At 31.7% G+C, this 21,601-nt stretch overlaps 1 protein-coding gene across 1 annotated transcript in view; it reads left to right on the top strand.

Annotated features, from left to right (window-relative positions):
• alpha-Man-Ia (alpha-Mannosidase class I a) overlaps window positions 1-21,601 on the top strand; it is a 94,080-nt gene that overhangs the window by 54,197 nt on the left and 18,282 nt on the right. Inside the window, exons 6-8 of the mRNA XM_035351284.2 lie at window positions 5,797-5,912; window positions 10,380-10,488; window positions 20,184-20,294. Coding sequence (XP_035207175.1) covers window positions 5,797-5,912; window positions 10,380-10,488; window positions 20,184-20,294 — 336 coding nt within the window. The remainder of the gene's footprint in view (window positions 1-5,796; window positions 5,913-10,379; window positions 10,489-20,183; window positions 20,295-21,601) is intronic.

Raw genomic sequence — 21,601 nt, 5'->3', positions numbered from 1 at the left:
CAAAAGCTGTAGTTAATTTTGTCAACATAACATAAGAACATGCCTGTATGTTCCAGAGTCTTTTTAAATAAGAGGTATATTTAAATCTTTATGTGACGCTGTAGTTACCTTCAGACATAACAATAATTTGCTTCATGTCTATCAGAGGTTTTGGATTATTTAACTTTTACCAGATCACGTAAAACCTCATTAGGTACACTGTTGAGAGACTACAAGTTAGGAGATAAAGCATGCAGAAACTAGTGGGAACATTGGTTTGTGTATTGAAACAGATTTCTAATTGTTAGAAAGGTGTTTAAAGAGAAGAAAATTGATATAAATTAGCCAAAATGTCTAGGAACACTTTGAATTAAAAAGACACATAAATATTTTGTTTTGTAACTTTTAATGTGTAATTATCCTAATACTGTTTAAGAATCAGTGTCATAAATTGCATGTATTTTAAACTGTGAAATGTTATTAGATTGTGATTTTAATAATGGTCATGTAAATCTATAACGACTGAGGGTATTTAACTATCTAATTTAATTATTTATAACTAACTGCTCATCTTTAAAGTTTTTTATGCATATTAAAGCAAGTTATTTCTTTTCAATAATCATTACTCTGGCCACAGGATACAGCACAAAAATGTAAAAACTATTGTAAACTTATTCTTTGCATCTAGTGAGACTTAAAATAATACAAAACAACTTATCACCTCTGCTGTATTAGTGGCTTATTGGAACCTTAAAATGTATTAACCAGGTTACAATCCCAGAAACTTTATATGAAGGTACAACATTTGTAGAAACATCAGGATTTTTTTTTTTTTTTTTAAACAGGAACAAACGAAAAAGCGGCTTCACCGAGAATCGAATCGCGGACCTCTGGAATACGCGCCCAGCGTGCAGACCACCATACCAAGAAGGTGGGAGAAATACGTTATATACTCCCCCTTTTAGAAGGCGACTGGAGTTTTAGGGGACCCAGTCGCCAAATCCTGAGTGAGGAGAATCATCATCCACCACCCTTTTAGTTCAGGCATTATACAGGCTGTAGAGACATTAGGTATTTTTTGGAAGCAGGAAAGATGAAAAATATGCAAAGCCTTTACCGGGAATCAAACTGCGGACCTCTCAAATACGAGCCGAGTGTGCAGACCACCACACCACAAAGACATGCCAAGAAATGTGGGAGAAAAACCTAATCTACAACAGGCTTTCAGGTTTTTTTCTGATCAACAGGTCTCTCTCTCAGCAAGCAGCAGCACTAGCAACAGTTAATCTTCTGTTACAAATCATGCTGATTATGATTTTATTTCTCATTTTAACCTATGCCATTTGACATAAAATTTACTAAACCTCTAGACTGAGTAAGTACATGGCAAAATGAGACATAAAAGATAAAATCAGCATAAAGTTTTTAATGAAATGTCCCCAATCTTCTTTCAAATATGTCCAACTATTATACGCGTGAAAATATTTAATGCTATTTGATAAATTTTATAATGTGGATTTCATTCTCAAATTTTTTTAAAGTTATGTTTAATAAGAATGCATCCTACTTACGGATCTATTTTATTCTTAGAATGTTATTACAAAAGCGAAATTCAGATATAAGCTGATTGAATTGAATTTTTAGCTCCTGTTGGCTGATAGGCCCTTTATTATTTTCATTAATGGTCCTTAAAAGTACTTAATTTCCATGTGCAGAAATGTGTACGAACCCTGTAAATGGACTTGTCCCTGTAGCCTTATTTTTCCGGAGGACTTCACATTCTTCAGGCTTTTCATGTTAGATCATTACACAAGAGATACTATAATTTACACATAATTACTAAATTCATAATACTATCATAGTGTAAATTAATTATCTCCATTTTACATTTTCTAGGGCATTAGTCACATTTGTATTTGTTTGATGAAAATAATGTAAAATTTGAGTCCATATCATTTAAAGCTTAAATGTTTTCTTCAGATTCTTGTCATTATAATTAATGTCTTTATAATGCAAATTAATTTAGGAAAAATATAGTTGAGAGCTGTGGAAAATTGTTTCAGGAGCCACATCCTGCCATATTGAGACTCCTGACAGAAGATAGATAGTGGAGGTGTAATATCAACTAAACACACAACAAAGCATTAAAATTAGTACTTGGATTTAGTTCTAGAAAATTTACTCACTTTCATTTATAGCAGAATTCATATGATGGTAGAGACAAGTTGTGGAAAATAGCAATGTGTTTGTTGTGTTGTGATTACCACCCGGGGCCTATCAAAAATCTGTTGCATCGATCTGCTGATGCTGCTTTCATCATCAAAAGGTGCCAACATATTGATGGCAATGTATCTGCAGGTATCAGTTAATACAGAACCAAAAACACCCAAAATAATTTCCATGGTCATGAAATTAAAGCAGTTACATAAAAAATTACAAAAATTCTTAGAAGTTGGCAGATATATACTTCATTGCTGCCAATTTTCATGGTAAATCATGCAATCTTCTGGCTTTCCATTATTAAAAAAATGGTTTCCTAGCTGGGGAGGAAATTTACTGGATTAATGAAAGTTTGAATTGTGCAAATTATGATTTTCCCTTATGATTCCCCCCAAATCCCTTATGATTTTCATCATACATTTTCTTATTAAAATTTATTGGATCTGAATTGTCTTGACATGTTCACACTGGCTCTGATACTCATGTTTTCCACTATGAGATGGTGCTCAAATTCATTCTTCACTTCATCTGGCAGCATGGTATTATCACTTATTCTTTTACTGTATGTGCAATTGAGTGCCCAGTAACAATGTATTTTACAAGTTGTGTAACTCATACCATTTTTTCCAACCTGACTGCACATTTCTTCCAATAAGTGTCACCAGAAAGGTGAATTATTTTTTCTTTCTTAATTTTTGCCCATATAAATAATACATAATATAGATATGGAAATAACTGATTCGTCTCGTTAATCTGTAAATGGAAGCAGGAGAAGTACGTCAAGATCAAGAATACTGTCAACCCGACAAGGATTTTGTTAATGATGTGCAGCATCTGATCGAATATTCGAGCATGACACACCAATAATGCATGTCGCCTGATGGGAGGGGTGTGACCCACTGGTGATGCATGCTGCCTGATGGGAGATTCAAGCATGACCCACCAGTGATACATGCTGGCGTGAATATGTTAATCAACTGTAGACGTTTGTAGACCATTTTATGAGGACTTAACCAATGTTAAATCGATTAATATCTGTAATCTGTATTTAATTTTATTTTGTATCAGTACACGTGACATATATTCACATAGTATATCAATTAATTATTAGTTGGAAAAAGCTATTTGTTTCAAAACATGATTTTGCTTTGGTTAACTTTAAATGCATTGTTTTTATCTAAGAGGGAGCTAAGAAATACATAAAATGCATACTTTGCTGTCAGCTGAAAAAGAGGGCCATGACTAAAGACAACAACTAATGTTTAGTTCACTCTTCAAAAACTAGGAAGGCTGCAGCAACAGCTTTACATTAAAATTAAAGCAAAGATGAAAGTGTGTGTGTTGTGTGGAGTCCTTTGGTTAACTTTAAATGCATTGTTTTTATCTAAGAGGGAGCTAAGAAATACATAAAATGCATACTTTGCTGTCAGCTGTAAAAGAGGGCCATGACTAAAGACAACAATTAATGTTTAGTTCACTCTTCAAAAACTAGGAAGGCTGCAGCAACAGCTTTACATTAAAACTAAAGCAAAGATGAAAGTGTGTGTGTTGTGTGAAGTTAACCAACTCTGTAATTTATGCATTTTAAGACACCCTAGCATGGAGGTGACAGGCTTAGAAGGAATTTCAGCCTCTACTAGATATTGTGGATTCAGATCTTGCTTTTTCCTCATGTTAGATGTTGCTTTTATTTCTCACATGCATTTTTTGGCCCGATTATTTTCATACTTCCTTTTTCTTGCAGACTTATTATGTTCATTAGTTAGTTTAGCTGTCTCTCCCTACACTCAATATGTCAAAATCTACATTGTTGGTGCTTTGTCATGTAACATCAAGACCTAAGATGTTAAGAAAGGAATGTTAATCTGCTCAGGACCTTATCTTATGTCTCAATAATAGATTTGGTAGGATATTCTTTGATGAAGGTAAGCTGTTCCAAGTTAGGTACTCCAGCAGTGCATGTTTTCTTGTTGATAAAGGACATTCTCATCTACACGTCATTGGCCAGTCAGTAGAAACATAGTATCCAGTCAGCAGTAATCATATCACTTTTCTGCCATTTAACCTCTGAAAATTTTCATGAGCAAAAAACCATGCAGCCTTTAAAACTATCGATGAGACCAACAGTTTCACTTTTTATAGAAGTTAGTTGCTATTTGGCAAAATGTAAGATATTTATTTTTCAGATTGGCTCTGTCCAGTATGGCTTAGCGGACTAAACTATTTAAAAGCAATAGTTCTAAATGCACACTTTTTAAAAAATTTTAATTGATTTAAATAAAAATTCATTTCTTTCATAATGGAAAATATTCAGTGTTTTTATCAAATGACATTCTATAATTTTCACTTTTCAAATGGATAGAAAATCTAGAATGTTTCCATTTTAGTCTAAGTGTATATTCGTCTAGCACCCTATGAATTGTTTTGCCATTCTATCTTTATTTTTGCTTTTATTGTATCTTAAAGTACTTCAATAAATAAGAGCTTTCCTTTTGTACTTGAGATTTCCTGGGTATAAAAAGTGTAATAGAATTTCAAAATGAAATTTGATGAAGAACACAAAATGTGTAATATTAATTAATTAATTAATGATATATTTTGCATCAGAAACATTATAAATAGTTCAATAACCTGAATCATACATTATATAACATAACCCGTCAAAATAGCCCATGACAAAACAGCCTAAATATAATTATAAAAATATATTATTCCTAAATATATTATTCTTAGTTTCACTTCTAAAAATTTTTTATGCAAATATCAACTTTTTATATCATTTAACAAAATTCCCATCCAGCTTTAGTATCTAAAAATAAATAAAAATATGTTCACATGTATTTCTTTATATATCTTTTTAAGAATAAAAATGCATGTAATACCAGTAAACACAACAAAATTAATGCTTATTGAGATAACACATTTCAAGATTATTGTGATACTTAGACATGTTTTTGTGCAAAACATATAAAGCTTCTGTAAATTATTTAATGATTATAATTTAGAATATAGGCCAGAGGATGTTAAACTTCTGTATGTTGGGGTAACCTGTATGTGGAAATTGTTACTAAGGCATCCTTCATGACAAATGGTTGGGAAGTATTTTTTAATAAGCCAGCATGTGTGAATATGTAGAGGAAATCAAATATGAACATGTGTATTTTTCAAAATGCACTTATGTGCAAGGTGTAATTACTCATTTATATGAATTGTGTATATTTAGATACTAAAAAAAATTTTTAAAAAATGTTTGCAAGACCCAATTCAGAAGCCTTCACAAAGATTTAGGCTATTTTGTAATCAGCTGTTTTGTTGGAGTTATATTTTCTTGGGCTATTTTCTCAAACTGCCAATACATGATGAACTTAGTCAGTTTCAAGTTCTTTCGAAATGATGTTTGCATGCAGTGCAAAAACTTTGCGGAAGTAGCTAGTTTTTCACATTTCAAGGTTGGCAGCTATGGTATTTGCTTTCCTTACAGTTTGTTAAAATTTTTGTGGACAAGTTGTTGTAGATGAGCTTTTTAGAGAGAGCAGTTGTGTGAAAATGATAATGGATTAACTTTTCAGGATGAATAACTGTATGTTTGGATTTCAGATCACATGTCTATGGGAGCTCTTGGTGACAGCTTTTATGAATATCTCCTAAAATCCTGGATCCAGTCCAATGGCGAGGATATGCAAGCTTTGCAGATGCTTCAGGAGTTAGTTGAAGTAAGAGTACATTTGTTTAGTGCAGGGATTTGTAACAGGGTCAGTACTAACCCCTTGAGATGATTATCAAGGGGTTGATAGCTGAATAGGCAATGACATTCAATCAACATAATCAAGACTCTATTGATTACAAATATATATATATAAAACCATAATTTCAGGAAGAATGGCCACATCAGCGTAAATAGTGCACTCAAGGAAAATGCCACCCCCCCCCAAAAATCTAAAATGCGCATAAAATACCACATTAGCATAAACTCCACTTTAAGTTAAATTGTGTGTGACATTGCCATGAATGTTATAGTTGCAAAATCTTGACCTATTTGATGATATATGTCATATCAGTTAAGAAAATTGCTTGAAATGAAACCATAGCTCAAAAATAAATTTATATGTAAGAAATGTTGAAATAATCTTACATTCATGAATGTACTTAACTAAAGAAGTCCATATACATTATACTCATGCTAAATAATATAAAACATATCAAAGCAATGAGATTTTAAATTAAATGACAGAAGAAAATTTAAAATTTTACTCTTGCTAACAAAAAGTGTTAAACCAAACTGTGCATCACATGAAGCTGTCAAAATCTGATTCTTTGCTATCTGAATTAGTTCGAGTCTGCCAGATGCCATTTCGCATTCATTATCTTAGTTTACAGTCTCTTAGTACCTGGAGATATAATTTCAGCTTTGAATCCTCCTATTATTGGCAATATTTCCACTGATTTCCATGCTCTGCCTACCCCATTTTGCAACTTATTCATAAGATGCTCTACACATTTTTGCTGTTTTTGGAAGACTGCTTACAAAATTCATGCTAATTCTGGTGGCAGAATTTAATGATGGTCTGAGAAATTTAAGTGTGGAAGTTTCAGCTTGCTTCAAAGTCATATTTGAAAGTAACACAATCACTCATTCACCACTTGCACTTTTTTTGGACTTTGAAGGATTTAACTGAAAAATCTAATGGTTTTTAATTTTTTTCAAGCAACCAGAAATTATTGTTAAGGTGGTAGACAATTTTTTGATATTTTGACATCTGGATTTCATTGATCATGTAAATGAGAATGCATGGAATCCATTTTTAACAATGCTTTTGATTGGAAAAAAAGATTCCATATGATATTGCTAAAAAAAATTTGGGGGGGGGCAAACCTTTTTTTTTTTTTTTTTTGTGCCAAACATTTTTGATTGTTTCCGCCCATCAATCCATTCTTATTTGATCAAATAATTACTTCACTAAGAAGATCTCTGATCGGAACAGTTTTCCTTTTAAAAACTATCATTGGCTTTAGCTTGTCATGGTTTGTGGCACAAGCTATCATACATTAGAAGAACTGTGAAATCTCCATGGTAAACATGGATACAGTTTTTTCAACAGTATCATCAGCAGTTCTGTTCTCAGAAAAGTCAAAAGCTAATGGTTTTGATCCATATTTATTATCTGTGGTAGAAGAAATTTTTTTATTCTCAATAATATCCGTCACTTATTTTAGAGAAGATGCTTTTTTATCATGCCAGTCCATTGATAATTGTTGCCCGACTGTTGCTCTTAATTTACACCATGCTAAGCAGCTACTAATCAATTGTATGTTAATGTTGATGAGAGAGGTTATAATATTGCTTTCTTGCAGGAACCTTATGTGGTGAAAAATAAGATTCGAGGAATCCCAATGAAATGTCGGGCATGATACGATCGAAAGGATTGTTTTTCCTTTATGTGGCAATAATGCTGTTCGGTAATCCTCCAGTGATGCTTTTATTTTCTTCTCCTAATATTGTGACAATAAAAATGCCTATAAACAATTTAGATGCCATTTTAATTTCAGTATATTTTCCTTTTAGGGAAACCGTTGATGATTACTTGCATGGTATCAGTAATATTATTAATTCAAATGAAGGATGTGAAATATTCATTTGTATGGTGACTTTAAAGCAAGGAATCTGTTGAGTCCTTGCCATTTTGTAATCAATCCAAAAGATGTGGTTTAGTTTGGTTTATTTGTTTATGGCAATACACTCAAGGGATCCAAAGAGTGAGGCCATTATTCAGTTTTGCAGTATTGATAATATGAATGTTCTTAATAATTCAGGTAGCTTGGCAACATTTTCCAGTGCTAGAGATGACTCTTCGATTGGTTTGACAATTGTCGATATTTACATTGAATTAGTCTGATTGTTTGGATATCTCTTGTAGTGATTATTACTGTACTGAGATTGATATTTCCCATAAAATTATTGGGGAGAGGAATTGGGAGCATTACTACGCAAATGATCTAAACTGGTTGAGTTTTCATATAGAACTATATAAGTTTGCTGAAGGAACTTCTAATCAAAATTTGAAAATTATTTCTGATTGCTGTGATAATGCTCAGTTACCAATCAACTAATGGATGATTGATTCTAAATAGAAAAAATATCACTACGGACGATGAAGAAAGTGCGAGAGAGGTAGTCTTTTTCTTATTACATGCTTCGCCCTTAGGCACTATGTGGAAAGGGAGGGAGAGCCCTTAAAGGTCTTTTTAACAGAAACTGGCCCGTATTCACGTTAACATGGAGAAAATCATATTCAAATCCTGTTCATCGGCATTCAAACCCCGGAACAAACTACCACTGTTTAGTGGCTTTTACAATTGGCCGCTAGTGGGCCATATAAAGGTAGATGAGAACAAAAAAATTTAAATTGACAATTTAGTGGGAATTCTCAGCAAGGCAATTTGAAAATATGAAGGATGGAACTTTGTAACTGAACAAGAAATTATGTCTATAGAATTAAAGAGAAAGTATTATTATTTAAAAAAAAAAAAAAACTTGCATTGGAAAAAATATTGAATAAAACAAATAAATAAATATTGAGCCTTTTTTATGGATTTTGATTCTCTTAAGGTCATAAATGCTTCACTATTTCATAAATCAATGTTTCATAGTTTTAGTTTTGTAATTTCTAGATATCATTGTACTAGGTTTAAACTATTAATCTAACATCCAGAAAACTCCCAAATCCGAAGGGCCCACCAGCGGCTGAGCGGTAACACCGCTGAACACTGGTAGTTAGATCCGAGGTTCGAATCCTGTGAACGGGCTGGCTGCATGGGCATTTTTGTGGTTTTTCCCATGTGTAAAGTGTATACGAGCCAGTTTCAATTAGAAAGTCCTCCACAAAGGCATCCCTCCCTTAAGGCAGATAGCCCTCGAGTGCTTTGCCGTAATCTAATAAACCAACCAAACCAAGCCAAACCCAAATCCGAAATTGAAGAAGTCGAAACAAGTCAGAATCTTGGATTTTGTATTGTATGTTCCTTGTACTGTGGAAAAATAACTGCACCTAGAGTCATTTTGAACACACAGTCTTTGACTCAAATATAATGTGCCTCAAAACCTAAATTTTGTGTTTGTTTGCCCAAAGAGACATTAGACCCAAAAAGCTATTAGTCTCAAAATGGCATTTTGCAACATTTCACTTTTTGCGTTGAATCACTTTTCAAACTGTTACCACCAAATATTATTGCCAAAGCCATCAAATTTTGAATAATGTAATCCTCCAACCGAACATGGGCACTTGGAAGCCTGAATTTTAAATTTGTTTTATTATCTATTTTAAATTTTGTAAAACTTTAATGAATTTTTGAATAATAAACTCAACAATTTCAAAGCGAGAAATAGCAACACTGTATGGAAAAAAACATTTTTATCTTTTTATCTCCAGTATCAAATACTATGTATCAGAAATTCTAAAGATATGCTGTTTTCCTGTTTTTAAATATTTTGTGATGTTGCTGTTGAATTGGATTTTATGTGGTTAAGTGGGAAGAACATGATATTTAATAAATAAAGGTAACAAATAAAATGTTTAAAAAAATGCCCCTTTGAGCATAATATAATTTTTTTTTTTTTTTTTTTTTTTTTTTTTTTTTTTTTTTTTTTTTTAGTTTCACATTTTTTATGAATTTCTCAGCGATTTGAAAGCCAGCAGTGTTTTAAAAAAAAAGTTATGTTCAAAGTGCCAAACTTTTACCATTCTCAAAGTAAAAAATATTTTTCTTTCAGTTTTAATCAATAAACTCAACTGTCTAAAAGCCTGGTTAAAATGCTTTTATCTTCCTTGTGCCAGCATGTTGCCTTTCAGTAAAGTATAAGATATTTAACATTCAAATTTAATGTCTGTTGGTGATTAACAAACCAAGCAATTGAAAGCAATAAATGCAGTTGTTTAATTTTTTTTTCTTTTTAATCTGATTTATTTAAATAAAAATACATTTAAATCATAATATGTATAATTAGAAATACTAAATAGCTTTTTATTGTATTAAATATTTTGAAATGACACTGACTAGACTCGGTAAAATCATTATACATTTTTTCCATTTTCTGTTTTATTTTTTAACTTATTTTCAGGTATGTTTGAAGTGTATAAAATGCATTACTGTGGTTTCACATTTTCTGTTTATTTCTTCCCTAGGGTATAAACGATAAACTGGTGCAAACATCTAAAAGTGGGTTGAAGTATTTAGCAGATTTAAAGTATGACAAAATTGAACATAAAATGGACCATCTAGCATGTTTCTCTGGTAAGGATTTTTAATGTGTATGTTTGTGTTGTAAATGTATTTCATTGGCTGTAGTACTGACAGAACTTATTTCAAGTTATGACCATTCCCAACATTCTAAAATTGTCTTCTTTGTGATAGTAGCACTGGCACATATTGTGTTTATTTCTGTATTGGCAGATAACAGTAGCATTCCTGTTATGTTATTTTGGTGTCTTGCCTATAGTTACTGTAATATCAATACTTGTCGGTTTGCACCAGGTGCTTGTTAGGAGCATTGCACATTTTGTTCATCAGCTGTGAACCTTCTCGAGTTGTGCCTGTGTTATTGAGTGATTTAACTCATTTGTTGTAGTCTGTCTCAAAGTGCACTATTTTTGCAGTGTTTGGATAAAAACCAGTATTTCTTATGTTATGTGAGTTGAGAAGATTAACTTGTAAAACAAATAGTCATGTTGAATTCATAAAACTATGTTAATCTCTCACTCTGTGTATCATGTTTGGTTTGCAAGCAGCTGTAACCACACCAAGTGGAAATATTGCATTATTTATTTTTAATAAATCAAAATTATCCGCTTACAACTTGACAATTTCTGATAGTTTTTTAGAGTAGTCTTACTGATGTCTATTGCTACTCATGGCATGAAGCCAATGGAAAGAAAGGTGCAGCTGAAACTCTAATATGCTTGCTAAACATTTTGGTATAAAAAAGGGATACATGAAGATCAGGTGATTTAGAAATAACACTTTATTCTGACAGTTGCTATCCATATAAAAAAATAAATGCATTCTTGCCTATTACTTATATGCTGTGGCAATTTTACTGATTAAAAGGATAACACATATATTTCTTGTTGTTGACCTTAGGCAAAATGAAGGAGGTAGTGCTCACACTTAAATTGAAAAATGCTAAATAATTATTCAAAGAGGACCATTTATGTTCCATCTCAATATGCCTTTTTAATTAGAACCACAAAGAAACAAGGCAAACTTTCTAACTTTTAAAAATGTGACATAACGACTTTACTGATGTCACAGATTAGATATGTCAAAATTTTATTGTAAATAGCAATGACACTGTTCACTTTAACATTTCTGTATCAAAAGTAAAGAAACAATCATTTCATTACTTCTTCTATGATACTTCTTTTAAAGAAACAGATTTAAAAGGCTGTCAATGTGAATGCCTTCATGTGCAGGAAAAGTTTACCAACTTTCTTCCAGGAAGCAATATTTATATTTATATAGTGTTATACCAAACTGTTATTCAGCATTTTACAACACTCTAAAATTTGAATAATAAAACAAGTTTTGTTTTGAAACTTTTAAAAATAAATATGAGAATTGTAAAATGCTCATAGGTGATAGGTGTAAATATTTGTTGTATTGGCTTTTATATATTTTATAGTGTTTTAAACCATTTTTATTTATTTGGTTTATTTTATTAAATAATTTTAAGTTTTGTTTTATTTAATTATTTAATCAGTAATTATTTTTTGAAATTGAATCTGTAGCCACATACTTTATTTTTAGGTGTTTATTTCTGTTTAATTATGTGGATTTTGTAATCCTAACATGATTGATGTTTACCTTGTAAGATGAAGATAGCTCAATTAGAGTCTAAGGCTACAGGCAGAAACTCTGCTGGTGGGCCTTCATGGCAGCTTTTATTAATAAGTTAATGTGCAGCCTTGTAAATACGGATGCAAATATCCAAAGCAAATCATTTGGGCACTTTTATCAATTTACTTTCCAAATATAAGTAGTATAACGAATATAAAAAAAAATTGTGGCTGCACTTAACAGTTTGTAAACATGAACATTGATTAGCTGACTGCATCTGCAGCACACACATTCACCTTTTCTAATATGAGATTTTTAGTTATTTCTGTTTATTTTGAAACTTCAGTTTTATAATTTTTTTGGTTTTTAGCTTTTACTTTGGTTTTTAACAATTCTAAAATTCTTCCTGGTGCTTGCTACCATGTTTTATTTACCTATTTTGGATTAACTTAATTGGTTGTTTGCTTTATGAAATTAAGGTTGAAATTTAAATTGCCTTTTATTTATTTATTTCATATTATTCTTTTTATTTATTTATTTATTTATTTTAGTTTCTACTTTTACAAAACTAAGGCAATTTTGCTTTATATGTAATTTTGGTTTTGCCAATTGCCTTATAAGTAATTTACACATTTATCTATATCATGATGGTTGCCTTTTAAATTTTCTTAAACAACTTTTTAAAAAAAAAAACTTCAGTTTCTTTTATTTTAAATTTAAAAAGTAATTCCCTTTGATTATTTTTATGTGAAACTGATCCAGGCATAACCCAGAAATGCAGTTCTGTTAATAATTCTTTTGGCTGTTTCTTGACAAAGACCAACGATTTATTTACCATTATTTAGCATTTAATCATTATTGTTTTATTTTTGTATTAATTTACTTTCGTTTAAGTTCCCCCCCCCCAAATTCTTGTTGTAAATAATATTTAATTTGCACCATGTTAAATAGTTTACCACTGTTGATTGATATTAATTCTGTACATATTATCTTTTTCTTAATTAATTCATTTTGAAGCATTTTGTGTAGCATTAATAGTATTTATTAATTTTATATATATATATATATCTTTTGTGGGCTGCAGTATGGCACAACTCAGAAAACTGGCATTTCGGGACAAATATGTTAAAAGTTTTGCTTGATTTTGAAATACAGGATTTTTGCACTTAATCAATAGATTAAAGCATGAGCCATAGTAAAATGCTTCATAGGAGTTTTCTTAATAATTACAAAATGTTTAAAAAATTAATTTTATTTAATAATAAATATTATCAATATTGTACTGTTCTTATCCTCTCTTTCTGTGTTTTTTTTTTTTTTTTTTTTAACATTACTATGACCAAATTTTACTTTGAACTATACCAAAAGTTCATGGCTCATATTAATGAAAAAAAAAATAAGTTTTATTAGTAATGTTACCATATTGTGATAAGTACCACGAAGTTATTAAATGGTCTTCTTAATGTTTCAGTGCTGCATCATTAATTAAAGTGCAAAATAAAGTGAACAGTTTCTTTAAAATAACTATATATTTACATTAGTTTTAATGTCAAACCTATTTTTACAATTCAAGTTTTAGATAATCATAAAATGCTGAATAACAACTTGGCATTCCTGGCAAGGTAGATTATCAAATTTTCTCAGATATTGAAAAAACTTTGTTGTTATCTATTTCTATTATTACTTCCTTGAAAGACTTCTACCTTTTCCTGCATCTGGAAGATGTGTTCCTTATAGAAGAAGTAATCCAATAATTGTTTTTCTGCTTTCAGTAATGCCAAAATGTACAGTGCTATTGATTTATTTATAATAAAATTTTTATCTGTCTGATGTATAAAATCCTTTGCAACAGTAAAGTCATCTGACATAAAGTGAGAAGTGTTGTTGCAGCCAATATACACAAGCAATCAAAAGATGTAACAGGTACATTACTATTATCTGCTAGTGTGGTATTAAACTAAAATATCTGGCAGTATTGCTGTCTCAGAAAGGTGATTTTACAATTTTGATGACAATTATAGCCCAAAACTTATATTTTTAGCTGTACCAATATTGCAGCCTATGAACAATATACAATATAATAACAACATAAACTAAAAGTATCTATCTATGTATATATATATATATACTATGTATATAAGAGAGAGAGCACCTTAGATTTCTTAATTTCATGCAAAGATAGATTTCTAATATTTGATTTACTATAAGATGATAGTTTTAAAAAGTTTTAAATACAAATTAGAAAAGTCTTAAAATTTCCAAATTTTCCAATCTTTAATGACAATCTTAGGCTTCATGGAATGGCAATGAGTAAGAACAGATGCAGTTGTACCATGTAGTAGTCAAAAGGTAAAACAAATGTGTTGTTGATATTTCTAATGTCAAAAACGATACAAATAATGTAAATAAAATTAAATATTAAAAGTATTGATAATAATATTATAAATAAAATTAACTATTTCCTCCAAGTTTATAAATTTGGTACAAAGACCTAAATTATTTTCATTGAATACTAGGATTCTGTAGAAATTCATCTGGCAGATTGTACATTTTGAGTGTACGTAAATGTAAGCACAAAAATGTACAAAAGCTGTTAAATCTAGCACTGTGTGGTGTCCTTTTACTTCCTTGTGTAAAATAAAGAAAATATCACAATCGCAAAAATTTTGATTTTCGTTTATCAATGGAGATCTTTATTTTGATTACTTTTTGTGTAGTGTTTGTATGCATGAATAATGATTTTTTTATTTCAGAATGGCTTGCAAAAGGAATTTTTCTGTAAAGTCTGTATGTAGGTATTAACTCAAAAAGATTAGCCATAGAATGTTGAAATTTTATATTTCGGACTGTTGTAATATCTAGTTGCAGAGCTTCCTTTTTACTTGCAATCAGCAGGGCTAAAAGGGCACATTATTCGAAGGGTTTTTAAACCCAGTAAAAATATGTTACAAATGTAAATTAAAAGTCCAGTAATCTTTCGGTGTAAAGAATGCTCCTTCAAAATTGCTCCACATTTAACATAAATACATTTAATTACATTTTATTACATAGTACAGTTACATAGCAAATATGCGTTACACAGCTTTTCACACTACATTCTCAAAACCCACGCCAACTCTCTCTCAAATCAAAACTTTTCTCACATAATTGAGGGGTGCTACAATGCCCTCTATGGGAGATCTCAACATACTCCCCACGGATGACCGTTCAGGACATCAAACTACCTCTTACATGAAATTAATACTTAACATTATTCTTAGTAAGCATATAATTTCTAGATTTAATAGTTCTTGCTTATAAATGAGTAATACTAAGCCTAAATTAACATATAACGATAAACAATGAATTACACAAAATCAATAACAGAAATATGTACAATAACATTAAAACTTAAAGAATTTAAATGAATATCGAAGAATATCAAGTTAAAGTTCAAAATTTTTCACGATACTTAACTGTCTATTGGTAACACACACAGTTTGTGAATGGGTCTCTTGAATTCACCATCAGCAGTTTTTACTTTTACAACACGAACTCTGTAATCTTTACCTGAGTAAATTTCGGTGATACGTCCCAGTTTCCATTTTAAGGGAGGTTTGTTATCTTCCTTAATGATTACTAAGTCATTTACTTTAATATTTGCTGAAGCACGATGCCATTTTGTGCGAACTTGCAGTTGAGTCAAAATGCAGTTGAGAACTTGCAGTAGACCATTTCCTCCAGAAGGACTGCGACATTTCCTGAACTAGTTTCCAACGATTGCGAAGTGTTAGTGTCTCGTCGCACACATTTGGTTCCAGAATAGCCTTTAATGATGTTCCTATTAAAAAATGACCCGGTGTAATCACGGAAAAATCATCTGGATCACCTGAAATCGCTACTAATGGTCTTGAGTTCAGACATCCCTCGACTTCTGCTAGATAAGTAGCAAATTCTTCAAAAGTTAGAACTTGAGAATCAATTGCTCTTCTCTTATGATATTTCATAGCCTTTACCGCTGCTTCCCATATTCCACCAAAGTGCGGCGCAGAAGGCGGATTGAAATTCCATTTAATTTCTTCCTCTATTAAGTATCTAGCTACCCTTTGGTCCGAACGATATGATTTCAGTTGTCTGTTGGCACCTATAAAATTAGTGCCGCAATCATTATACTTTTCCTCCGGTCTTCCACGTCTAGCAATGAATCATTTTAGAGCTGCTATGAAGGAATCTGTCGTCACGTCTCCAACTTGTTCTAAATGCACTACCTTAGTACTAAAACATACGAAAACACAAACGTAGATCTTCACTGTCCGAACACCGTGCCCTTTCTTCAGTTTAACTTGGAAAGGACCTGAAAAATCCACACCACATTTCGAAAAAGCTCTTGCGGGATTCACTCTGGATGCTGGAAGATCGCCCATTGCTTGATAGGACAGCTCACTTCTATGTTGACAGCATGTTACACATTTAAGAATGATCTTTCGAATAGCTGCTCGTGCATTAAAAATCCAATATCCCTGCTTGATTTCTGAATGGAGCATTTGTGCTCCTCCGTGAAGATATTTATAGTGATAATATCGTATTATCAGTTCTGTAATATAGTGTGATTTAGGCAGAATGACTGGATATTTTACATTCCGTGCGATGCTAGCATTTCTTAGTCTTCCTCCCACTCTTAGAATACCCTCATCATCTAAGAATAGATTCAACATATTGAGTTTACTGTGGGTTCTCACTAGTTTTCTCTTTTTCAAATGATCGATTTCTTCACTAAATTCTTGCATTTGCACAGACTTGATTACCCAAGAATGTGCTACGGCTAGCTCTCCAGTCTGGAGAAAATTTAATTTTGTCCTTGTTATTGATGACCATTTCACATTGGCAATAAATCTGAGACACCAAGCTATAACTTGTAAAAGTTTTGTCCAAGAAGAATATTTATGAAGCAGTTCATCAATCACAAAATTCTTAATCACAGTAGTATGCACAATGCATCCCTTTCTCTCAGTTTCTACTACTTCCAGTGGGATATCCTTCAGTGGATGCTTAGGGAAAAAATTTTCTTTTCTTTTTAGCCAATATGGACCACACCACCAACAAACATTGAACTGGCACACCCTACTAACTAAATCAACAGGATTTTCCCTTCCACTGCAATGATTCCAAAAGCTGGGATCTGATTTTTCCTGCACTTCAACCACTCTATTACCGGCAAACTGTTTCCATTGCTTCGCAGAACCCTTTATCCAAAACAAGACAATTAAGGAATCAGTCCAATACACAAATTTATCAATAAGATTCTTAAAAACCTCTCCCACATACTTTCCTATTCTAGCTCCTATGACTGCTGCCATTAGTTCCAATCGTGGCAACGTCGATTTCTTCAAAGGAGCTACTCTGCTTTTCGACATGACAAACGACATGGAAATGTCACCCTTATCATTTAAGTAATGACAATACGCTACAGCACCATAAGCTATAGGAGACGCATCGCAAAATACATGTATTTCCATTTTTTAATTTTAAGTTATCACAACACACAAATAAATTTATCGGAACTGAAATATCCTTCAGATATTTAACCTCAGAACACCAGCTAGTCCACTTGATTTTAAGGTCATCTGGCAATTTCTCATCCCAATCAATACCACGTTCGCAAATTTTCTGTAGCAAACACTTAATCCTAACTATAAATGGAGCTGCAAAACCAATTGAATCAAAAATTGCTGCAACATGCAAGACATAACGCTTTGTGCTCTTCAAACTCTTTAAAATATCCAATAATCTTCTTCTATCTAAAGAAAATTTATCACTTACTGGGTTCCAGTTCAAGCCTAAAACCTTCAACTGACAATCAGAAGTACAAGTATCATTGCTAAGTACATTCTGCATCCACAATGACCTCAGTTTCTCAGAATTAGTTTTTAATTTTCGCTAAATCATACTTGCATCCTTTAAAAAATCGACGCAGCTTCAGAAGACAGCTTAAATGCCTCTTCAACACTATTTCCCTCAAAATATAAATCTTCTACATACAGTGAAGAGTTCAACATTTCAACACATTCGGGTTTATTATTCCTGTTCTGCTGTAAGTGCTTTTTTATTGTTGCACTTAAAATAAATGGCGATGACTTACATATGCATTATTTTGTAGTCTTCATTTGTATTTTCTGATAACCACAAGAATTTAAAAATTTCCTATCCTCTTCTGAAATTCCAATCATCAAAAATGCTTTCTCTATATCAGCACAAAATGCAATTTTGAATTTCCTAAAATTTAAAATAATATCCAGTACATTGGGATTCAAATTCGGCCCAGTCTCTAAATAATCATTCAAAGAGAGATTTAGTTTCGCTTTCGAACTGCAATTGAAAACCACGCGAACTTTAGTAGTATCCTTTCACAACTGCTCTATGTGGCATGAAATAGTCCTTCGCATCCCTAGAACATTCTTCAATTATTCCTTTACTCTGTTGATCTTTAATTATGTCCTTGTATTCATTTGCCAACCATTCATTATTTTTGAAATTGTTTTTTAAGTCCTCAAGTCTTTTTTTTTAGCAAGACAAAAGTTATTTTTTAAATCCGTTGGCTTTATTCCCCATAACAAACAAGTTTCGTATCTTCCATCTACAAACCTTAGATTATCTTCAAATTGTTTTATCAAATTCTCATCTGCAATTGATAACTTATAAGAATCTGTAATTTCTAACGATTCTAAATTCCATAGCATCTGCATATTGGTGGCAATGCAAAAATTTGTTGATACTATGTTTCCCCAAATTTTATCCTCAGAATTATTTTGTATGCCCTGGAGCATAAGGCCAAAAATAGTGTGTATACAGTTTAGCGTTTTGGTTATTTTTTCTTTTTTCGACTCTTTAATGACGTCCCAAAAATAATCTGCTCCTATTAAAATGTGAATACCTTCATCTGAATCCATGCATGCTTCAGCTAAATTTAAACCCTTTTGCTGAAAAATATTTTGAATATTTATATTGGGAAATGCAATGGGTGCAGCAGTAATCATTTCAGTAACTAATGCTTCTATCTCAATATATTGCTTAGGATCGTTTCTATTTCTCAATGTTAACTTTACTACACTGTAAGTTTTATCTATGGCTTTCGTGGACCCAAAAGCATAAACTGACAATTTTTCCTTTCGAATAGTTTTAAGGCTAAGGGCATCTGCTGAAGATTTTGTTATCCAAGATCTTTCACTCCCATTATCCATTAACACCCTACATAGTTTAAAGTTTCCTTTCGAACAAGCCAAGACAGTACAAAGTTTTTAGTAAAGCACTGCCATTTGACCCCCGTTGAGAGGGGCTGCACTGAGTCACTGCGTTTGAATTCTCTTTCCCTCCCCCCCTTCGACTTCAGCTGATTTATTACTTTTTTCACATAGCAAGGAGTGGTGAACTAAGTAAGCTGTTGCAGTTCTTGCATAGATCGAGTTTAGTTTTACAGAATTGCGCTAAATGGAATTTTGAGAAACAGCGAAAACATCGATTATCTCTTCTTAATCTATTTTTCCTTTCTATGACGCTTTCAAATTCGCAAAATTTGTGTTCTTTGCTATTACGAAAAATGCAGTTTCTTTTAACATTTGTAGTATAACAAGCAGTTGATATATTCCTATTAGTGTTGAGCTTTTTATTTTCAAATTTCCTAGAATTACTTTTATATTCATTACCCAAATTATGATAATTTTCAGTTTTGCAACTAAATAAATATGTCCTTTCCCTAGACCGTATCTCTTTGTCTAAAAAGGTAAATAAATCCTTAAAATTCCAATCACTATCTAAATACGCTCTATTGAATTCTAAAACAAGTTCCTTTGGAATTCTTTCTAACAAAATGGGAATCAATAAAGTGCTGAAAAATTTCGTTTCAACTCCTAACGACTCTAAACTTCTAATTTGAGTATCAGCTTTGTCAAACAACCTTCTCAATCCTGCTAAATCATTTATACTTCTAATAATAGGAATTTTTAGTAACTCATAACAAAAAGGAGTTATTGCTACAAAGGAGTCATTGTGGTGCCAAATCTGTTTTTCCCCCCTCCCTCTCTCTTGTGTGTGTGTGATAATATTTTCTTGAAATTAGGGATTAGCATTTTATAGTGTTAATATTTTTGTAAGAAAAATTGCATTCGAAATCTTTTTAGGTGGTTTCTTTGCCATGGGTTCTGAATACATGCCACCAAACAGAAGGGATTATTACTTACAATTAGGAAAAGATTTAACCCATACATGTCATGAAGCCTATGACAGAACAGGTAAGCATAATCACATTTGATTTGCACTATACTTCTGGTTAACTCCAGATGCGAATTAACAGAGTTGTGTCTAAAAAAATAGTTCTGTTCCAGTAAGCCCTCAATTCTGTAACGAATTGAATATTGCTTTAAATTAAAATGACCAGCCAATATGCTTGTCTTTGTCAAATTTTCATCCCTTATTTCAACACTCGCATAGTTATTCTGAGTTAACCCAGAGCGCCTAAGCAGTAAAATTGATGAACTCTGTTAGTTCCAACTTGGGTTTGATTCCAGGTGAATGGACTGGCTGCATGGGCAATTCATGGTTTTCTCCATATGTAATGTACGTGAACCAGTTTCTGCCAAAAAATCCTCAACGAAAGTATCTCTTTTCTTAGGCAGATAGCCCTAGAGTGCTTTGACATAATCAACTAAACCAACTAAGATAAATAAGTCATCGAAAATAATTATCTTGAGTTATCTCATGATTTGTGGCTATGCTGGTGACCTTCCCAATGTTTTGTTATGAGAATACAGCAGTTTTTATGCCTATTGTAAATGTATTAAAATAACATCTTATCTGTTTTCCAAAATAAAAGTTTTCAAACTTTGGATTTGATTTTAAATTGCTTTATAATTTGTTGCCATCGAAGGCTTCAAAATAAAGAAAAATTAACTTTGATATTTTCCATATTTTCAGAGATTCTAAAGTAGTATTTTTATATGTTAACAGTTCATATAAACTTTGTCAATAAACATATCCAAAGAACAGAAAAAAATAAGCAAAAATTTGTAATCTTTTTCACAATTCCAAGCAATAACATTTTTTACAGATGAAGATATCTGAAACAAATCATTTGGATACTTTCATTAATTTAACATCCCAAATTTAAGTAGTATAGCTAATATTTAAAAAAAATAATAATAATAATTGTAGTATCATGCAATGTTCTATAAACATGAGCATCCATGGCATACACGTGTGCATTTTTTAACGTAAGCCATTTTGCATGTGAATTTTGGACTATGGTGTATTTATAAGCCTTATTATTATGATATAATTTTATTATTTGCATTCTGGGAATTGTTTTAATTTTAGTTTTAAGGTATTACAAGATGAATAAGCTTTAAGGTATGAGCTGCCTACTTTAGTTACATATTGGGCATTTTTGAAAGAAAGATTTTCAGAAGCATTTTTGGAGGAACATAAAAAGATGGTATGTGGCTTATCATATAAAATTTGGAGCTGTATTGCTCATGTAATGAACCTGACATCATTAATTTCATTAAATGCCAAAGAATAAAATGCGCAGGCTACAATATCA

Source organism: Stegodyphus dumicola, chromosome 1 (assembly GCF_044657685.1).
Source record: "Stegodyphus dumicola isolate Sdum_Otavi_A_Nest chromosome 1, ASM4465768v1".
Lineage (NCBI taxonomy): Eukaryota > Metazoa > Arthropoda > Arachnida > Araneae > Eresidae > Stegodyphus > Stegodyphus dumicola.
This window is presented reverse-complemented; position numbering and strand designations above follow the sequence as displayed.